Source organism: Medicago truncatula, chromosome 7 (assembly GCF_003473485.1).
Source record: "Medicago truncatula cultivar Jemalong A17 chromosome 7, MtrunA17r5.0-ANR, whole genome shotgun sequence".
NCBI lineage: Eukaryota > Viridiplantae > Streptophyta > Magnoliopsida > Fabales > Fabaceae > Medicago > Medicago truncatula.
Window position 1 is genome coordinate 31,361,682 of NC_053048.1, and position 20,879 is coordinate 31,382,560.

The 20,879-nt window shown below is 32.5% G+C and overlaps 1 protein-coding gene across 1 annotated transcript; it reads right to left on the reverse strand.

Moving 5' to 3' along the window:
- Positions 1-16,607: 16,607 nt before the first annotated feature.
- LOC11410968 (glycerol-3-phosphate 2-O-acyltransferase 6) lies at positions 16,608-20,597 on the reverse strand. Its single transcript, XM_003623174.4, has 2 exons — positions 19,826-20,597; positions 16,608-17,630 (listed from the first exon to the last, which is right to left on the reverse strand). Exons 1-2 carry the CDS (start codon positions 20,450-20,452, stop codon positions 16,761-16,763), a joined length of 1,497 nt encoding a protein of 498 aa, XP_003623222.2. The 5' UTR covers positions 20,453-20,597; the 3' UTR covers positions 16,608-16,760.
- Between the last annotated feature and the right edge of the window lie 282 nt (positions 20,598-20,879).

The window sequence follows — 20,879 nt, forward strand, 5'->3', positions numbered from 1 at the left end:
AAAATGAGACTAGTTTTCAACTCGATCAATGTACTAGGTCATTGATCCAACAACTAAGTTATCAATTAAACCACATAATTTAACTCAATAACTCAACTTTTATAAATATATATATATATATATATATATATATATATATATATATATATATATATATATATATATATTAAATCGGATTGAACTGGATGACCAAGTCTAATTTTTTATCGAAGAAAAAACTCATAACATACACTAAAATCAATAAAATCATTGCATGATAAATTATATTAATAATCAAGTAAGATAGTAAAATTTGTCCAAAAAAAGTAAAATAGTGAAATATATTTTAATTTAACAAAGAATATAGTATTTACTTTGTCAAAAAAAAAAAGTATTTACAAAATTAACTATTTTTTTTAAAGAACAAAATTAAATATATAAGGATATTTTAACATTTATATTATATTATATGTGTTTTATTATATTACACATATAAAGTTGTTTTAAACTCTTTCAAAAAAAAAGTTGTTTTAAATTGAAAATAGTTGTGTTTTATAAATTCCTCTATAAAATGTATTGTTTTGTCAAATCCTCTATAAAAGTGACTTCATTAATTCATCACTGCCAATTAATAATATTTTTTGCTAAAAAAAAAAATAAGGAAGAATCAAAAAGACTTATCTTCAGCAAGAATCAATCCTACAACATAAGGCACAACAAAGGCCTCACCAACCGCTGAACTGAACAAAACTATTGGTAATTGCTTGTACAAACTAATATATATAATATAATTCTTTTCTATAATATGAGTATATACCTATAAATAATGCTTTTTTGGAGGTGGGCCATGGCCCACCTCAGCCCATGAGCTCCTCCGCCTGCCCCCTACCGTTACTCATCATCCACCTTCCGTTAAGAAAAATGCAAATGTTTCATTTTCAATTAAAAAAAATTGATTTTCATCCATTTCCACAATAAATCAATCTATTGTGCACCCACGGTCTCAAATGTAATTAAATCATTGCCTAGAAAACAAAACTCACGTAGATGTAGAAGCCACAACAACAACAATAAGGCCCCTAATTTTTTTTTTTTTGAAATGAACCAAACTTTCAATTGATAGTGGCTGTTAAACAGCTAGTGCGGTTACAATTTGCAGAGATATGCATAACAGAAAAAGAAAAAGAGCTATTAGAAAGTACCCCTATCCAAGTTCTATTACCCACCACTTTTGCCAAAGAGGCCAAACTGTGTGCATCAAAATTTTGGTCTCTACTGATAAACAAAATACAAACATTTGACAAACTAGACATAAGTTCTCTATAGTCTTGAACTACCATATTGATAGTTGCAAAGCTTGACTTCCTATTGATACAATTGACAACATTAGCAGCATCTGAATGGATGGCAACAGAATTAATTCCTTGCTCAATAACCACCTGGACAGCCCAACGCACACCCAAAGCCTCAGCCAACAGTGGACCAACATCAATGTCCTCCTTCTTGCACTTGCTAAGAACCACCTCTCCCATTTAATTTCGAATAGTCAGCCCCCAAACAGTTGGGCCACCAACGCAGCAGCCAGCATCAACAAATACAGAAAACAACATAGGCAGTGGCTGGGTAGCAGGGACAGTGCTCACAATCCTAGTGTTCCTTCTAGGATTAGCTTCGTTGAACTCAAAAACAAAGGTCATAGCCTCATTAGCCAGAACAGTTGGGTTAAGTGTGACACCCTTGAAAACTGCAGCATTTCTGGCTGCCCAAAATTTCCATAGCAAAGTACAAAACAGTTGAACACCCAAAGGGTCTTGGCAAGTTAGTCATTTTAGAATCCAATCATGTAACTCAATATCATTTGGGATGTGGGAGCCCAGGTGTGAAGCAAAATGAGAAAGCTTCAGCAAATTACACTTCAAAAAGAGATGGTGTGAGGATTCATGCTCATCATGACAGAGAGGGCATTGGAGGTCAAGGAGGATACCTTTTTTGTGGAGATTTGATCTAGTGGGCAAAATATTCTTAGCAAGCCTCCACATGAAGTTTTTGATTTTGTTTGGGATGGGTGCACGCCAAATTTCCTTCCACAATTTATCTCTTTGCGGGTTTGAAGGTCCCGGTTGGAGTCTTGCTTTTGCATCACAGAGGAGGTGGTACGCTGACCGGACGGAGTACTCACCATCTTTTTACCAATTCCACACTAATTTATCCGTTGGCAGCCTCATGGAGAGGGGAATATTTATGATTTTTTGAGCTACATCTCTGTCAAAACTAGAGAAAATCATCTCCCTATCCCACTGTTTGGTATCTTCATCAATAAGCTCTGAAACCAAGCATCATCATGTAAAGGAAGAGTTGAAGCCCTTGTTTCAATAAGTTACAAATCTGAAATCCAAACATCCTTCTTTAGTACTCCGAGCACTAAGGATGCTTTTCCACGCGAAACTTGGTTGGTAACCTTTAGTAGAATTAAGGAAGTCTCCCTTCGGGTAATATCTACTCCTGAAGACCTTTTCCAAAAGGGAAGACTCCCCTGACACAAGTCTCCAACAATGTTTTCCATGTAACGCTTTGTTAAATTCTTTCATTCCTCTAAATCCCATGCCACCATCCGCCTTAGCTTTGGATAGTCTCTCCCAACTCATCCAGTGAATCTTCTTTTGGTCCGTGTTTGATCCCCACCAAAACTTAGCTAACATTGAGTCAATATCTTTACAACATCCAACAGGCATCTTATAGCAACTCAAAATGTAATTAGGAATGGCTTCTGCTACTGCTTTGACGAGAGTCTCTTTCCCGACTCTAGATAAGAACCGCTCCTTCCATCCTTTAATTTTCTACCAAACTCGGTCCATGACAACTGAAAAGGCTACCTTTTTAGATCTTCCAAAAGGAATCGAAAACCCAAGGTATCTAGACTGAGCCTCTACTGCCTTTGCTCCCATCTTATTACAGATCATATTTTTTCCTTGTGACTGCACGTTTCTCCCAACTCATCTAGTAAATCTTCTTTTGGTCCGTGTTTGATCCCCACCAAAACTTAGCTAACATTGAGTCAATATCTTTACAACATCCAATAGGCATCTTATAGCAGCTCAAAATGTAGTTAGGAATGGCTTGTGCTACTGCTTTGACGAGAGTCTCTTTCCCGACTCTAGATAAAAACCGCTCCTTCCATCCTTTAATCTTCTACCAAACTCGGTCCATGACAACTGAAAAGACTACCTTTTTAGATCTTCCAAAAGGAATCGGAAACCCAAGGTATCTAGACTGAGCCTCTACTGCCTTTGCTCCCTTCATATTACAGATCATATTTTTTCCTTGTGACTGCACGTTTCGGCTAAAAGAGGCTTCAGACTTGTCAAGGTTCACCATTTGGCCAGAAACTTGTTGATAAGTGGACATGATGCTAAGAATCTTGGACGCCTCTTGTGGAGTTGCCCTTGAGAAGAGCAAACTGTCGTCGGCAAAAAACATATGAGAAAGTTGTGGAGCAGTTCTTGCCACTTTGATGCCATGTATCTCTTTCGAAGATGCTGCCTTGTGAAGTAAACCTGAAAGAACATCACCACAAAAAATAAAAAGATAGGGTGAGAGTGGATCGCCCCTAATTAAAACATACGAAAAGGGAAAATAAAGAGATGAATATGACTTTTAAATATATAAGAAGACACATCTTCAAAGTTTAAACTAGCTCTACCTATTCTTCCAGAAAAAGAGACATACATAATCGACATAAGAAGATAAAACAAACATGAAAAAAAAAATTAAAATGAAATACAATTGGAAGTAGCAGTAGATTGAAAAGAAACAAAATTAAGATAAACCACTCTCTTGCTCACGATAGGTGGAGAGGGAGGGAACAAGATGTAGAATGATTGGAGATACTTTGTTGATTGTGAAGCAACCAAATTTGATGTGACAAACACATTAATGAAATATCACTGCGTAATCGACGGTGGCACTAGTGAAAGAAGAGCTAACGGAGACGGGAATTAACAATCTTGATGAGTTACTTGAAATGAGTGTTATTTCGATGCCGATAACCGTACCAGAGGCAAAGAAATCAAAAGACCTTCACATGAAGGTGGTGGGACGTGGCCAGGCTAGACAATCCAAATGTTGGCAACATGCGCCGCCATAATCTTCTAGCTGAGACTGGAGTTTGGTCATATGTCTGACGAAAAAGATGTTAATGTTAACCTAAACAAACGGTGTTAAGTTTCCAAGGGAGATACACATATATTTTAAAGGGTTAATAGGTCTTTACCCTCCTGTAATATAGGTCATTTCTGATTTTTCCACCTGTAAAATATTTTTTTTGGTTTACCCCTTGTAAAATATTTTTGTTTTGATTTACCCCCTAATAGGCCAAACAAAAACCAATTTTTTTTTTTAAAGAAATTTTCATTTTTGTTTGACCTATTAGGGGGGTAAATCAAAAAAAAATTTACAGGGGAAAAACCAGAAATGACCTATATTACAGGGGGTAAAAACCTATTAACCCTATTTTAAAATAATTTAAGGGAGGTTAATGTCTATTATTAAACTAGAGGGGGTGTTTGTGTCGTTTGAACAAACCTCAGGGGAGGTTAGTGTAATTTCCCCTAGAATATTTTAACTCTTCGTTCCCGTCAGGCTCATCTGGTTGGGACATTGCATAATTTATGCATGTGTGAGCTCTAGCCTACTATACCAAGAAAATAAAAATAAAAGGAACATCTTAACTCAAAATGGTCTATATCTTTGTCAAACGCTTCTCAGTTAAGTCCCTCTGTTAGTTTCCTTCAACATTGAATCAGTCGGGCATGCGTCCTCCAACTCCAAATCAGTCTTGATTGCAGCTAAAAATTGCGTTTTTGTTTTATTTTTATAAATATTTAACAACAACAACAAGGACCATTTTAAGTTATTAATAGAGTCAAAGACCAAATTGAAAATTTAGTACAAAGGCAATTACCGGTTTGATTGTTTACTCAAAAATTTATTCAGCTCAAAAAGGTAGTCCATTAGACTACTTGACTAAAGTGGCGTGGTTGAACAAAAAAAACTCTTTTCTGTAATAATCTTATTCCTTATGCAAAATGGTGTTCGAAGGATATGGATTCGGTGTAATTTAACTGCATGCCAACACAATTGATCTTAACGTAGTGCAATCACAATCTACTCACTTCACACAAGCGCAATCCGTGTTCAAATGGTTAAATAGATTTATGTGAAGCATTTTGCTTGTATTATAGCATCACCAATATGTTAAAACATAAAGGTTAAACATGTTTTTAACTTGTTAAATTAATTGTGTCGAAAAAAGAAAGAAAACACGGTTAACTTAGCAAGTTTTGATCTGTAAACGTTTTTGCTTTGATTTAGAAGCTAGTTCTATGATGTACAAACAAGGTAAATACTATAAATAAAGTAGTTTCTACCATTAGATCAATAAGTTTTGACCATTAAATCAAATGAGGTATGATAAGATTTATTAATCTGATAATAGAAAATAAATTTGTGCATGATGCATTATTATCTTATTAGTTTATCTTACTAAGAGTACTATTGCTTCTAGAATAAGTTTCTCTAATCATGTAATTGTAGATGTTGCCAGACACTCAATTTCATTGTTGAAATGTTGAGTTCCTTATTTCAATATATTCTATTCATCAATACATAATGAATGTATCGATAATTAACCAACTTTTAGAAGGAAAAAAAAAACTCATTTGTATCGATACAAAGAAGTTTGTGTTTGAAATAAGTTGTTTTTTTTTTAGAAAGTAAACATATTCACATGCCATCATATACATTATTATGTAACAAAAAAAACATTATTAAATGTTGTTAACAATATGAAGATTCATATTCCCTAAAAAAAACTGAAGATTCATATAGAAAGGAGAAGAGGAGAAAGAGAAAGGAGGTCAAGGCTTCAATACTGTGACTAGCTAGCAAAAGAGCATGAGATCACAATTGTCATGTTTCTTGTTTATCTGAGAAATTCGAGAATCTCCCAGAAACATATAAAAAGTTGTGGTACCCTGCATTAGAAAAAAATAAAATACTGCATAAGCAATATTAGGTCTGATAATGACAGATTATATTTGATTTTAATGATGTTAATTAACTACGATTTATATGGTCTTGTACACTTGCTATGTGTGTATATATATGGTTTAAATCATTTAGTTTCAATTTTGTTCTTCAATTTTGATTACATATTTAGTTCTATAAAAAAGTCTCAATGCTATTTATTTATAGGTCTTGCTAGCGAGTGTCTAACGGCATATTTTAAGGATTCCTCAATTAAAAAATTATTTATTAAAAAAGTCTAATACTTCAATTTTCAATACATTGTATGCACAATTTACACAAAAACTTACTTTCTAAAATCTTTAAAGAGTACTCTTAGAACATTTGTTAACATTTTTCTTTATTTTTTTTTTTTTTTCAATTTGTTTGTTATTCTTTTCAACTTCTTGAGAATGCAGCAACCAATAAAGCCCACTATTCAAGAATAAGGCTCAAAAGAAGAGAAGGCCCAATAAGTTAATGAAAATTTCTCATCTCCCTTTTAAAATTGCTCACTCTCATACAAACTGGCGAAAATACTTTCCACGTGACTTAAGTCACGCCTTGCCTGTATCCAATAGCAGAATATCATAATTGGGCGTTTTTCCTTATCTTCCACACACTCATTCATTCTTCCACACACTCATTCATTCATTCATTTTCATCCATTTTTCATTCATTCAATCAATCATTATGACGTTGTTGTTCTGTAACAACGCACAACATGAGTTAAGTCACAATGAGTTACAATATGCATGAGTTAACTCACGTTGAAATTATTGAGCGTGACTTAAGTCACACATGAGTACTTTTCACTTTTCAGTTGGGAGTGAGCAAAACTCAATGGGAGAAGAGCAATTTTCTAAGTTAATTCTGATTTGTGAAACCATAACTCGCAATCTATGAAAAAGTTGGAAAAATGTTCTTCTCACTCATGAAATTGCTCAAAACCTATACCAACGACAGTTAACTATCACTCGACGATTTCAGCGGCAATTAATTATCGTTAGACACTTTTAAAATCGGTTAAACCAACTTAAAAAAATGATTGAACTGGTCTTAAAAGTGTCATTTTTGAGCAATTTCATAGGTGAGAAGAGTAAAATCCAAAAATTTCAGACCAATTAGAAAAGAATATGGTTAAACGAACTACTTTGTTTAACATGCACAAATAAAATTGTCTTACACGATACACAAGTACTTTTTACCATTTGATCAATAAATTACATCATATCTCATTTAGTTTAATGGAGAGATTTATTGATCTAATAATAAAAACTAAATTACCTATAATACAAAACTTTTCTCACTTGTGTACCATAAAATTGGTCTAATCGAATTAGCACATGATATTCACACGCCAACTCAACATTCAAACCGATTCCCTCTTCATTTCCTTTACATATTCTCTTGCTGCACAAGATACTAACAAATAGGGGCCAGTCCTTGATATCTCGATTTCTGATTTTCAGAAACAGAACCAAATGTAATGGGTAACAAAAGCATGACATGGCCCTGCAAAATTCCACCTAAAAAGCAACGTAGTATTTACAAGTACCCTCTCTCACTCACTTGTCTATCTGTTATGTTACTACCTTTTTTCACAAACAAAACTGCTTCACTCTTTGTCCCTTTGTCAAGTCTTCACTCATCTACCACTTTGTCTTTTGACCAAACCCTTTATTTTTTCTTTCTTGGTGTCTGAGAAATTCTCACACAATTTTCTTTCTGTTCATGCTTTGTCTCAAGTCTACAACAATTACCTTGATAATAACGGTTGCATTAATTATTGTCATTGTGTTTCAATTGCAGAATTTAATATTTTAAGTTGCAGTTTAGACTATGGTCACAATATTTGAACCACCTTCACCATCATTAATGTACATGTCATGAACGTCTTACTAGTTGGATTATTCTTGGTCACAAGACCACGTATAAGTTCTTTTTTTGGTAGTGGTCGGGATTTAAACCTTAGATTTTGCATATATTATGCATTGTTCCTACTAACTGAGTTAAGCTCATAATAACACATATAAGTTATTTAGAAGTTGTTAATTCTACCGATTAATCTTTTAATTATTTAAGAAATAATAAAAATATTAATTCTACATTTTACTTTTATGTGAATGCGCCTAAAACTTGTGTTAGTCTTGTGAGTGAGACTTACTCCTTACTAGATAGAGTGACTTGATTTTGGGTCAAGTTAAGCTTTAGATTGGTTTAAAATCCCATAAACACTAGCAAGACTAATCCTACCTAACACTCCTTGTGTTTATTTTACCAACTAGGATCATGATTTTAAATTCTGGCTGTGTTAGTGGTTGCGATTACACTAAGAACCTTTTTTTTATTGTAGTGTTATAATGTAACGAGGCAAAATGAAAAGAAAAAAAAGAGGGAGAGAAGAAATTAAGTTCTAAACTTATTTCTCAGAGAGAGAAATTCTATGCTAGGCGAAAGACAGAAATAACTCAAAATGTAATTTTGTTTAACACAAACAATTGTGTTAATCTATTAATTAATAATAATGAAAACATATAATAGTTCATATAAACTGTCACACTAGCATACTTAAGAGGAAAAAAAAGACATTGGATAATCAATTTTAATTCTAGTATATCCTTTTTCTATATTCACTTTGTAGCTTTTTGTCCTTATATATACTCTTGCCATCCAACTATCCTCCCTAACAAACATTCCAACTCTACCTCTTCAAACCTATCTCCCCTTTGCATATTCTGTTTCTCTTTCCCTTCACAAACCAAACACAAAAACTAAAATAACACTTTTTTTTTTTTCCAAATTAGAAAATTAGAATTCTCCTATAGTTCTTGAAAATGTCCATTAAAAGCAAAAGGGTATGCTTTAGTCCTAATGTCAATGACATACCAACATTTTTTCTCAAGAAGAGAGAAATTGGAAGTGGTAATTTCAAATTAACCAAAGAACAAACAAGATTGTCATCACCTTTGAAATTCCTAGTGCAGCTAGGAACAAAAGTGGCAAGTTCCATAAGAAGTGTTTCTATGAAAAGAAGATCCTCTAGGAAGGTTTCTTCTTCATCTACTTTGGTAAGGTCGCGATCGGTATCGGACCTCACCGATTCACATCGAGCTGAAACTGTTGAAGATTGCATTGAGTTCTTACATTCTTCTTCATCTAGGGAGAGACCAAGTTTCAGTTGAGTTGAGTTGAGTTGAATCTCTTGAGTTTTGTATAAGGTTGCTACTTGCTTGATATTTTAAGATGTATCTTAAGAGAAAAAGAGTATGATTCAGTTTTATTAATTTCAATTAACATGTTTAATTCAGGAGTAAGGAAAAATGTGTTAATTAATTTTGCTTTATGGATAGGAAAATGTTAGTGCGTTAAGTAAGTTTTTAGGGTCCGAAACGTGGACCTCCTAGTCTCAGTTCTCGTTTGGTGTCCCTCATCTCATAAATTGAGGCGAGGGACATACAAATTCATCACATTATACTATGCTACTTTGACGTTTGAGTAGAGATTCCTATATCAACATGGCTTAATTCATCTTATGGTTTGAGTTTGCATATTGCATGGTTGCATTCAATATAAATCAAAGGACCTATAAAATTAATGCATCAAGATTTTGGGTAAAAATGTGATGTTGATTGTTTTTAGTCTAATGTAATAATTCATCCATCATGGCCTAACAAATTTGAAATTAGCTACCTCAAGATATTTTCAAAATGAAGCATTCTTAATTTGATAATGTTTCATAATTGAACTACTTAACCCGGCAATATTTGTAAAAAACCTAAGGATAAATTTTGCTACTAAAGTTGCTGAAGATTCTTGATATAATATATAACTCATGAATTTTGATTAACACTAAAAAAAGAAAATGTTTTTAAAAATGTGTGCCACAAGAATGAATTGCTCTCGTGATATCTATAGGCCTCTTCTATTGTGTCCAACAGTTAAAAAGCTACTGTCAACTGTATCCTGCAAATCAGGGAATATCCTTATTGATATCAGCTTTACAATAACCCCTTTGTTTGACCATTGCATCACAAAGGCTACCTGAATTTCCTATTCTACAATACCTAATTTTGGTAGACACAAAAATGGTTCTAAAAATGTACAATTGATGATACCTAATTGGATTCAATTGTAACATGATTCTTAAATTTAAATTTATGAAATTAATGAATTGTTAAGGGTAACTTTGGAGTTGTCATTATATACTGATGATGATATAGATAAATAACATGCATTTACAATGTAAAACAGTTTTACACCGTCATTCAATAAGAAACCAGTAATACTCTACCTATGTTATAAAAAAATTTCAAAACATCTCTTTAATTAGACGGAATACAAAGATGCTCATTGAATGCAAATGTAAAATTGTTTTACATTATCATTGCATCTTCCATGATCTCTATTTTTTTATCTGAAATTTATCTCCCTCTTTCTCTATTACCAAAACTATTATTTAATCATTTAAAAAGGTAATAATGTGTTTTTTTTTATCGTATTAAATTTTTATATTGATTTATCTAACTTGTAAAGTGAATGACACTCTTTATATAGTTGAGTTTTCCCAAATACACTACCTGTAAACTCTAATTAGAAACTCATTTCTATTTCTATTAATGTGCCATCTTAATTTTATCCAATCCCCACTTTGATACCATATTATATCTTCGATTTCAAACCCCATGAAAAAGTGAACAAAAGAATTGACCCAACGATTGTTTCCTCATCACACAACATATCTATTTTGTCCCTTTCTTTTATTTTTGTTTTACATTACTTTTGTTGAAAGAATTTAACTAAAGCATCATCAGTAACATCACTATCAAGAATCAACGTACCCTTGAAAAATCATGTAACAGTTATAAGCTTGGGATATTGTTATATGCAAATATTCGCATGATGGTACGTACAAGAAGAAAAGAATATTTAAAGTTCACACGTATGTTAATAATTAATAATTTATTAGTCCACTAATCATATCAATGAGATAAAACAAAAATTCCATAAGGCATTATGAATAAACAGTGCATGGCATGATCAATAATGCAATAAACTATTATTTTCATTTGTTAATGCATGTGTGTACCCTATAGGAACTTTAGGTAGTGGATTTGAGTGATCATCAGAATCATGCTTACTTAGATTCCTGCAAGCTGGAAATGGAATTGTGATACTATTTACACAGTCAAAATAATAATGCATGTGCAACATATCTTAGTGAGGAGTGTGTAATGTGCATAGTTAGGGTTAAAAGGTTCCAACCAATGAAATCAAACCTTTCTTGTTTGTGTACATCTCACCATGCTGTTGTTATTTTGATATGAGATTTGATTCTTCAACATTCCCTTCAAAATCTTATTGGATTCAATTGTGACATGAGTACCATATTGGACCACATACCTTTTTTTACTTGTTGTTTTGCTCGATATATAATTGCATTTTTTTTTTCTATCATTTTTCATTGTTTTGTATTGGGACAGTGAAGGAAGGTATAGTGTTTAGAGCGTGAGAGCAACCTCATAATTTTAAAAAATTGCACATGCTTTCGAAAATAAACATTATAACAAAGAAAAAGTCGTGTTTTTGTTCGGAAATACACATGCACACAAGTAAAAACTATGTCATTTTGTGGTTGATAAGATTAAGTCACTCACTTTTATATGGTTGAAGACGAGATTTTTTCAACTTTTCTCTTTAACTTTTATGGCTGGTGGCTTAGTCCGTTCACCATTCTGAGCATATGCTAATGGTAATTTCTGTTTTCATGTTCTTTATTGCTCTGTTTCCTTGTAAATATTGTTGAGACTCAGAAGCTCTTTTCTTGGTACGTCTTGTACTAGGAAAGTGACTATTTTTTAGTAATATATTCCATTTTAGCTTCTTAAAAAAACAAAATGTCATTTTGGAGGTGTATTTATGAAGGAAGTGTCGTTACAAGAGTAACATTATTTTGTGGTTAAATTTAAAAAGATCTGTGTAATTTCATATTGTTCTCTTAAAACCAGGTGATTATTGACGGTTTTAAAGCGCTTTTAAAAAAAAAAAACAGTGCATTTTCTTGTCGTTTAAAACCCCAACAAAATGATTTTTTCTTTTTAAGTTAACAAAATGATTTTTTTTTTCTTTTTCAATTTGTTATTTGTGACACTTAAAACTACGACAATCAAAGCTTTTGGAGTGTATTGACCCGACGCCAAATGGCAATTTTTTTTCTTCTTAATTGTAATTTTGGTTGAGTATTTTTTAAATATAAATAGCATACTAGCTTATTTAACCTAAATTAATGAGAACTTATAACAAAAATAAAAAAAATTCCCTCAAAATAAAATAAAATTATATTAACAAGTGTTTATCATTTTTCACCTAAAAAATGGTCTTTATCATTTTTATATTCAATACTATTATACGAAAAAAAATTCCAGAGAATATGAATACAAAAACTAGCATGATACGTAGCCATCCTTGGTAAACTATGACTAACTACTTTGACTTGTCTCCTAATGAACCTGACTACAGAGCTTGCTAGATCATAGGCTAACATGCTTCTACAATCTTTAATCACTACACTATAATTAGAAACACCACTTTTACTTCCATAGTACCCACCACAATTTTGGAATCAAGCTCAAAGTCCACGATACTCAGCTGAAGGTCACGAACCCACCTGAGTACTGATAACAAGCCTAAGACCTCCCCCAGTTTCACGTCATGGAGTGAAGCCATCCACTCTATTTTAGCCAGCATAAATCGACCATCTTTATCATGAATACACATGTCAAGCCCAACTCTATTCAGCGCACAAGAGAAGGAAGCATTTACGTTGCATTTATACTTCCTAGGACTTAGTTTTTGCTAATGCATCTCATTGTGTCTGTTAAATTGTCTCAAAGCAAGTTTTCGCATGGTTTGGGCATTCATCCAACTAGTGAGGAGATAATATGCTCGTTCGCAAATAGATTGAGTTGATTCAACAATATTATTTCAAACCTTATTGTTTCTATGCGTCCAAATACTCCAAAGGGTTACACCAAATAATTGATTTTGCTATTGATCAAGATGTTGTAAAATAGTGAACACATTTGATGAAAAACTTGCATCAGGATTGAAAAGAGTCATCAGAGTACTCCATACGTCAATGCGTTGCCAACAAAGCACACTTTTGCTACACAAAAGGAAAATATGAGCATTGTCTACAATCGAGCTTTTCACACAACACGCATTGATCTGGACATTGAACATCTTTTGTTTGTAGCCGAACTCTCTTAGGCAAACAATTACGACAAAGCTCTCCACAAAAATTTCTTCACCTTCGACGACAATGTTAACTTTCAAATGTTATTCCAATTCCCCGAAACTCGATGTTGAACAACTTCCAAGTTATGATTCATAATGTCTCTGTAAGCATACTAACAAAAATAAAACCCTCTCCATTTTAGTTCATAAATTATAATAAATATTTTAATTTAGTCTTTAAACTATATGAAATTTAATCCACATTTCTAACTTCTTAATAGCATACACTAATTAAAATCGATAGATTTTATATAATTTAAAAAATACTTATAATATTAATAAATTAGATTATTAATTGAAGAAAAAACGATAGTTTAACTAGGAACAAAATCGATTGTTTATTCATAATTTAATTTTGACTATCTTTTGCATAGCACCTATATAGTACTACAGTACACTGCAAAGTATAACTCCCACTGAGAGATCGATCGTAGCTGGCACCTCCACATGCTTATTAAATAATGTCTAATGCTGATTTCACTATTATGGCATATGGTCCCCTAATCCTCCAGCATTTTAGTGAAGAAGGAAAGGACCACAATATTATTTAGTTAGCGCATAAGCTCATTTATAAATATCTCCTTAGCAAGTTAGGTTCAGCTTATAATTTAATTAGAAAATTTCATTGCCTCACATTGGATTTGGAATAACATTCCGGGCTAGGATTCTCGGTGGAGGAGTTTTTTTTTTTTTTTTTTTTGGTAGAATGACAAAAGAAAAGAAGGAAAGAAAAAAAAACCTTAAAAATAGGTTCAGCCGAGGGCATCAAGTCTCAACACTGCCTTCAATTATGATGGAGGAGTCTGTCAAAAAGTCACACATAATCTTGAAAAGTGACCGAGATTCGTCAAAAAATATGCGCAATGGTTTCCCACTCGAAGCACATGTTAGAAAGAAATGTTAGGAATATGCTCCTTTAACTTCTCGGTGGAGGAGTTGAATCGGTGAAAGATGGTAACGATTATTATGGTGGCCGAAGTAGTGCGACGGTTTAGTTTTCTACTCTTTTCAGTGTAATAATGACATTGTTCTATATATTTCTGATAAATTGTGTTGCATCATATCATTTCTAAATGGTAAACTGATAATATATATAACGTAGGGGATATTTGCTTAAGCCTACAAATAATCATTATGCTAGCCGGTCTAGGTAAATAGGCGAATAGACGAGGAAACCCCGTAACAGAGGGAAGCTTAGGCGATTCTAGAGTAATCAAGCGATAAAGATGATTCTTTCTTGAGGCCACTAACTCAGAACACGAGTCTTTAAAGCTACAAAACTGAGTCAGAACATAGTGGGATTGAAAAATAATGCGAGAAACTCATGTTCCCTGTTTTTAGCACCGTTAACCACTTTGAGGAATGAGGAAGAAGATATGGTCCTTATGGAGTTGTGTACTAAGAACCTTGTCAATGGATCACATTGAGGAAAAGAGAATAAAACCAAACAAGCTCGTCACTAGCAAGAGGGATAAGATATGATCCTCATAGGGTGCCACACTAGCAAGAGAGTTATCACGCACAACCTCAAAAATTAGTCGAGCAAAGGCTCGACACTGTAGGTCATGTCGTTTGGATACCATGCATTTATTTATTTTTCTTTCTATAAACACACACACACCCACACCCACATATATATATATATATATATATATATATATATATATATATATATATATATATATATATATATATATATATTGTAAATAACACATCCAATCAATCAAACAAGCTTTGTTTTTTTTTTCCTCATTTTTATCCCTTTTATCATTATCTTTATTTTAATGCATTTCTTAGTGTAGCTCAAAAAATCCAAAAAACAAAAAAACAACTAGACCTGACACTTTACCGGAGAAGTTAGTGAACCCACAACCGATGGACAAAGTTCCTCCCTCAACATTAATCGCTTGAAGCAAATAGAATCACAATTGTGTAAACTCAGCCACCTCAGCTAATTTAAGCTTTCACCAACAATTACATTTAAACATTGATTAATTTATGTAATGATAGTATTATGACAACCACTAGAGTGTTATAGTGTACGGGTGGATAGGAGGAACACATGCATGTGTGGACAATGGTTTCACCACTTTTGAGTTTAGGGACGGGGGCTTATACAGTGAGACAGGAAGCCCTCAAAACCATCTCAAGTAAAGTGGTCAAACATGAGAAAGGGTGTTTAGACAATCAAAGTGTTTTTGTATTGTTTATGTTTGACACTTTTGACTTTCTAGCACCAGAGCTGTAAATTTTGTACATATAGTTTAAAGGATCATGCATACCAATGTCATGTCTCTCTCCTAAATCTATGAATATTGCGTTTACGAGGAATATTGATTTAGCCATCCAAAAGGTTTGGTGAGACAACTTATCACCCGTTTGCCATATATTCACATTTAATTTTCACACAAATAAATATATATATATATATATATATATATATATATATATATATATATAACCTTTATTTTGAGTCAACTATCAAAATATGTATAACGACTTTTTATTCTTCAAATAAAATTCCGCCGTCAAGATCTTAAAAAAATATTTCTTTTTATTAATTTTTCATAATATAAAATTTTAAAAGATGAAGATCGAGCATTTTAATCAAATTAGTTTTTAACCTAATCCCCACCACCATGCGGAAAAAAAAAGATGGATTTTAATTCTCTAGTTCTTAGCTAAATAAGATGTAGTCCAAGATAATTCAAAATTCGGCCAAGAAATAGGGAAGGTCTCACAAATGATTATTTGGCTAGATTCCAAACTTGGGATACTAACAATTGGTCCTTATTTGAAATTAATTAATCGCGTGAGCTCTATCACTTAATTTTTAATAAGAGAGTAATCATATAAATTTTTCTAATAAAAAAATGAGTGTGAGAGAGAATAATAGAAACAAATTGTTCATAATGTTTTCCTTTTAATAAGAGGTGTTGTTAATTTGATCCCGAGATTCAACATATCAAATATCCCCACAAATTTTTTTATCATCACTTCATTTAAGAACATACGATAGAATAAGACAATACAAGGGCTTGAGAAGCATATATGTTGAATCATATTTTCAAGTAGTTGTGGGTTATTAAATAATGGTTGTCCTTCATTTCACTCGTACGTACCAAGCTTTGTCTCTAATGAGCAGTGTTTTGACAAGAAAATGCTTGGTCATATTGTGTCATGGCATGGGTTATTAAGGTACAAAAAAATGTACTGCATTTCATGAATTGACACAACAATAGAAACTAAAATAATTTGTATATAAATCATAATATCAAAATATACATAAAATGTTCCATTTCATGAGCATCATCACAATAAATATTTATTACTATCATAAAAATCTAAACATTAGAAAAACACATTTAATTTGGTAACTATATAGAATTCAAAAAGGATCAAACCATTGTCCCTTTTCTACTTCAAGCTTTTTCCTTCTTAGATGGAACCCTACCATCTGTACCAGCAAGCATAGCATACTTATCTTTCCTTGTTAAATTAGTACACTCAAATCCAAGTGTTCCAGCAAGAACCCTTTGAATATAATTTGCAACTTCAATAGCAGATTTCCCTCCACTAACTGTAAGCTCTTTAGGAAGTTGATTCAAGAATGTGATCTCATAAGTAGGCACCGGATTCATGAACACAAAATAAGGGTCCAATACTTTGTGTCCACGGACCGTTGTACCATAAAACACACTTTGTTTCGTGTTAATTGCAACCGGTACAATCCTATCGGTTAATTCAGCGAAAAGCGCGCTGAATCGTAGAAGAAATGGTTCCCTACAAGTCGTTCCTTCCGGACAAATCACTAGGTCACCTTCTTCAAGTAATTTCCTTATATTTGCTGCATCTTTTTCCCTTTCTCTTGAAAGTGCCACTGCTTTAATTGGTGAAATTATTTCACTGAATTTACTAATACTATATGTGACACAACTAATTTTTCTTCCTAATGCAACTGCTGTAACCACAGGGTCTAAAATTGTGCGATGGTTACACACAAATAGTACACCTTTTTGACCTTTTTTTGGTGCTGGTGGAGGGGTACCCTTAACAATTACTTTGATTCCTAATAGTTTATAATTGTACCAAGCAATTTTTTCTGGTAAGGGAATGTTTAGGTATACCCTTAAGATGGAAAGTATTATGCCAATTGGTAGCCATAGGAATGATAATAAGGCAACAATAGGTGTTGGTCGTTGAACAAATCTACCCTCATGAAAAATTATTGGACTTAGAAGTTTAGTTCTTGGTAGTGGATCACATTTAATTCTTGGAACCATATACCCTTCCTGCAGAGGAAAATATTGTAGTTAATGACTTGGTCAGATGTATGCATATGTGGATAGTAATCATGAATGACATTTTTCATCAAATTCATGCATTTAACCTTTAATTTTACGTTAATGACTTGGTCAGATGTATGCATATATCGATATTCGATATTGACACGACATTGACTTATATTTTTATATTCAATCACGTTTTTTATTAAATTATTATCGTTGTCTACGTTTAAGTGTCAATATTAATTTTTATATTAGTATTTCATAACTATTGACCATAATTAAATGTTGTAACCCTTAATTAAATTTATAAATGTTGGTTCAACTTCGAAAAATATGATGGTTAATTGAGCTAGTTACTATCCTTCAAAAGAAAAAAATTGAGCTAGTTTCTTATTGGCATATTTTCTGTTTTAATTACAATATTTCATTAGTAGCTTTTCCTAAAATTAGTCATATGAATTGTACCAAAAAATAAATTAGTCATATGAATGTTTCTCTTACTAGAAAATAAAAATACAGCATGCACATCTATTTATAAAATTCTCTCAAAAAATAAAAACTATTTATAAAATTGTATAGAATAAGTTGGGACATGGATCCCCTAGGTTGAGTATAGGAAGATCTCAACCATTCATTTTGATCAATGGTTTACAATAGTTTGGATTTATTCATTGATTTATTGAGCTTTAAATTTGTACGGTCTTTCAATTAAACGACTTTCAATTAAGTTATACGATGATAAGCTATGGTGGGGATTGTAATTTTATAACTCAACATATCTCTTACATGAGTCAGATTCAATCCTTACAAAAACAAATTTATAAGACAAAGATTGTCCTACTTAATCTCATTCAACACGAGACTTTTAACATAGAATGATTGTAATTTTACACCTTCTATCTTTCACATGAGCAACAAAGTACAAGGCTTGGATTTTATGTTCAAAGTGGGTTAGACATGAAAAGTTCGTGTGATCTATACCACCCTAAATTTGGAAATTAAATTTGGTTCATGCATGACTTATATAAGTCACAATAATTAGTGTTTGAAAGTAGTTAAGGGTTATGACTTATAAGAAAGAGAGGAACTAACTACTCAACTAAAATACAGAGTGGCACATAAAAGGCTCAAATTAAAATGTATCCATAAATAAGAGTATAGAATATGGATGGACCACATGCATGGTGATAAATATTTGAAAAAGAATAATACAATAGAGGGGTATACATATATATGCCGTGAGAGAATAGAAACAAAATATGGAAGGGGAAGAGAGGCTCATTATGGCCAATAGCAACATGTCATAGTCATTAATATTCTCACCAAACATCAATTTAAATTTAGAAAATAACTATACTAACTTTTCATATTTTTTTAAGAAAATTAACTAATATAGGTGGATTGAGTTAAGAACCAGTCCACTAAATGCTCATGAGTCATAATTGGCACCTTCTTCCGAAAATAGAAATTAAGTTGAACAGATTTGAAAACAATATTATTAATCATAGAATAATGATGTCCATTTATATTATTCGTTGTGGTCTTAAAAACCATGGTCCACAACCGTACTACGTTAAGATTTTACAAGTTTTTACAGTCAGATTTAAATCATAATTCTAATTCTAATTATATAACTTGCTTGTGATATCCTAAAGTATTAAGGAATATTGTTATCACAACCAAAATTTAAAATTACATAATTTTATATAGCATAAATTTTTTGTCTATTATGTATTAATGACTTTTTTTTTTTTGACAAAATGTATTAATGACTTTTGAAATGTTTAGTTATATGTGTATAAATATAAGGGAAACTACTTATATGGTCTTAAGCTTCTTTTTTTTTTTTTTTAAGAAATATGGTCTTTACACACTATGTTAAACACATATTTCATATAAAACACATATCATTTAATTATTTTAAAAATACACATTTTTTAAATTCTTTTCTCTTTCTATTTTTTTCAAATATATGTGCATAAATGGTGTGATTAACTAGTCATGATCATGTAAGACTTTCTCATATACAACAACTTCGATGGACCCTAAAAACCCTTAAAGAAAATATTGGACAGTAATTAAGAGTAATCTACACTCACTAATAACACAAGCATAAATTAATCTATGCTTAAATATGTTTGAAGAAAAGTTAGAAACATATATAGGAGAATAATTTTTTTTTTGAAATAAATACTAACCTTGCAAAGTGACATAAAGTCATGATCACTTTCACTATCTCCCAGTCCCAAATCAGGCAAATTAGACTGAAACTCTTTGACAACAGCATCTTTCTTGAGCTCCCCAACAAGAACACCAGGTTCCTTAACAAACCCAGTTACCCTTCCTGATTTGGTCACCTCAAGTTCAGTCCCAATCACTCTATCACCTCCCAACAAATTCTTAACAAATGGCTCCACCATCAACCTTGGACTAGCCGTGACAACGTAACGCTTTCCAAAAGAATTGAACACATTCCACGTCTCAGGACGCACATCCTCAGCGTAGAATTTCGACAACACTGACCTAGAAACCATCTCCACGTCATTGATCTTCAGACCTGCGAAGGTTATGAAGATCAACATTTTGATGGCGATGGTTTCTGAGACAAAAAGGTACGTAAAATAGACGAAAGGAACGGAGATTAAGAGGATGATTCCTCTTAAGAAACTACCGGCTTCGGTAGCCATAAGCATGTAGTAAGGGAAAGCATCTCTAGATACAAGAAGTGTGCCATCTAAGTCAGATGCAATGGTTTGGTTTGATCTATCTTGTGAATTGTTGTACTTTGAAATTGGTTTGAAATGGTGAAATGCTCCCATGACCATAAGGAAATGTAGAGTGAGGTTGAGAAGATGGGTGTGTAGTGAATGAGGTATTTAGAATGGTTAGAAATGTGTTATGAGGAGAAAAGGAGAAGGAGGGGTTTTTAAAAGGAGTTGGGGGAGAAAAATGGTGATGTTGTTGACCAATTGTTGTGCATGAGTTATAATAAATAGGGGAGGAGGGGTAGGGTGTGGGAAACCACACCATATGTTCCTTAAACCATGACTATAAGCTTCAAAAAAAAAAATTAATCCCAAATTTTTTAAAATTATCAAATACCAAGCAAGCCTTGAACTTCAATTTTTTTTAGACAAATGTATTATTCTTCTCTTTTTAATATTTGATTTAAATCAGTCGAGCTATCCAACATCTACCATATATAAATCTGTAGGACGCAATATATTTTCTTCTCCAGACCAATATTTTCGT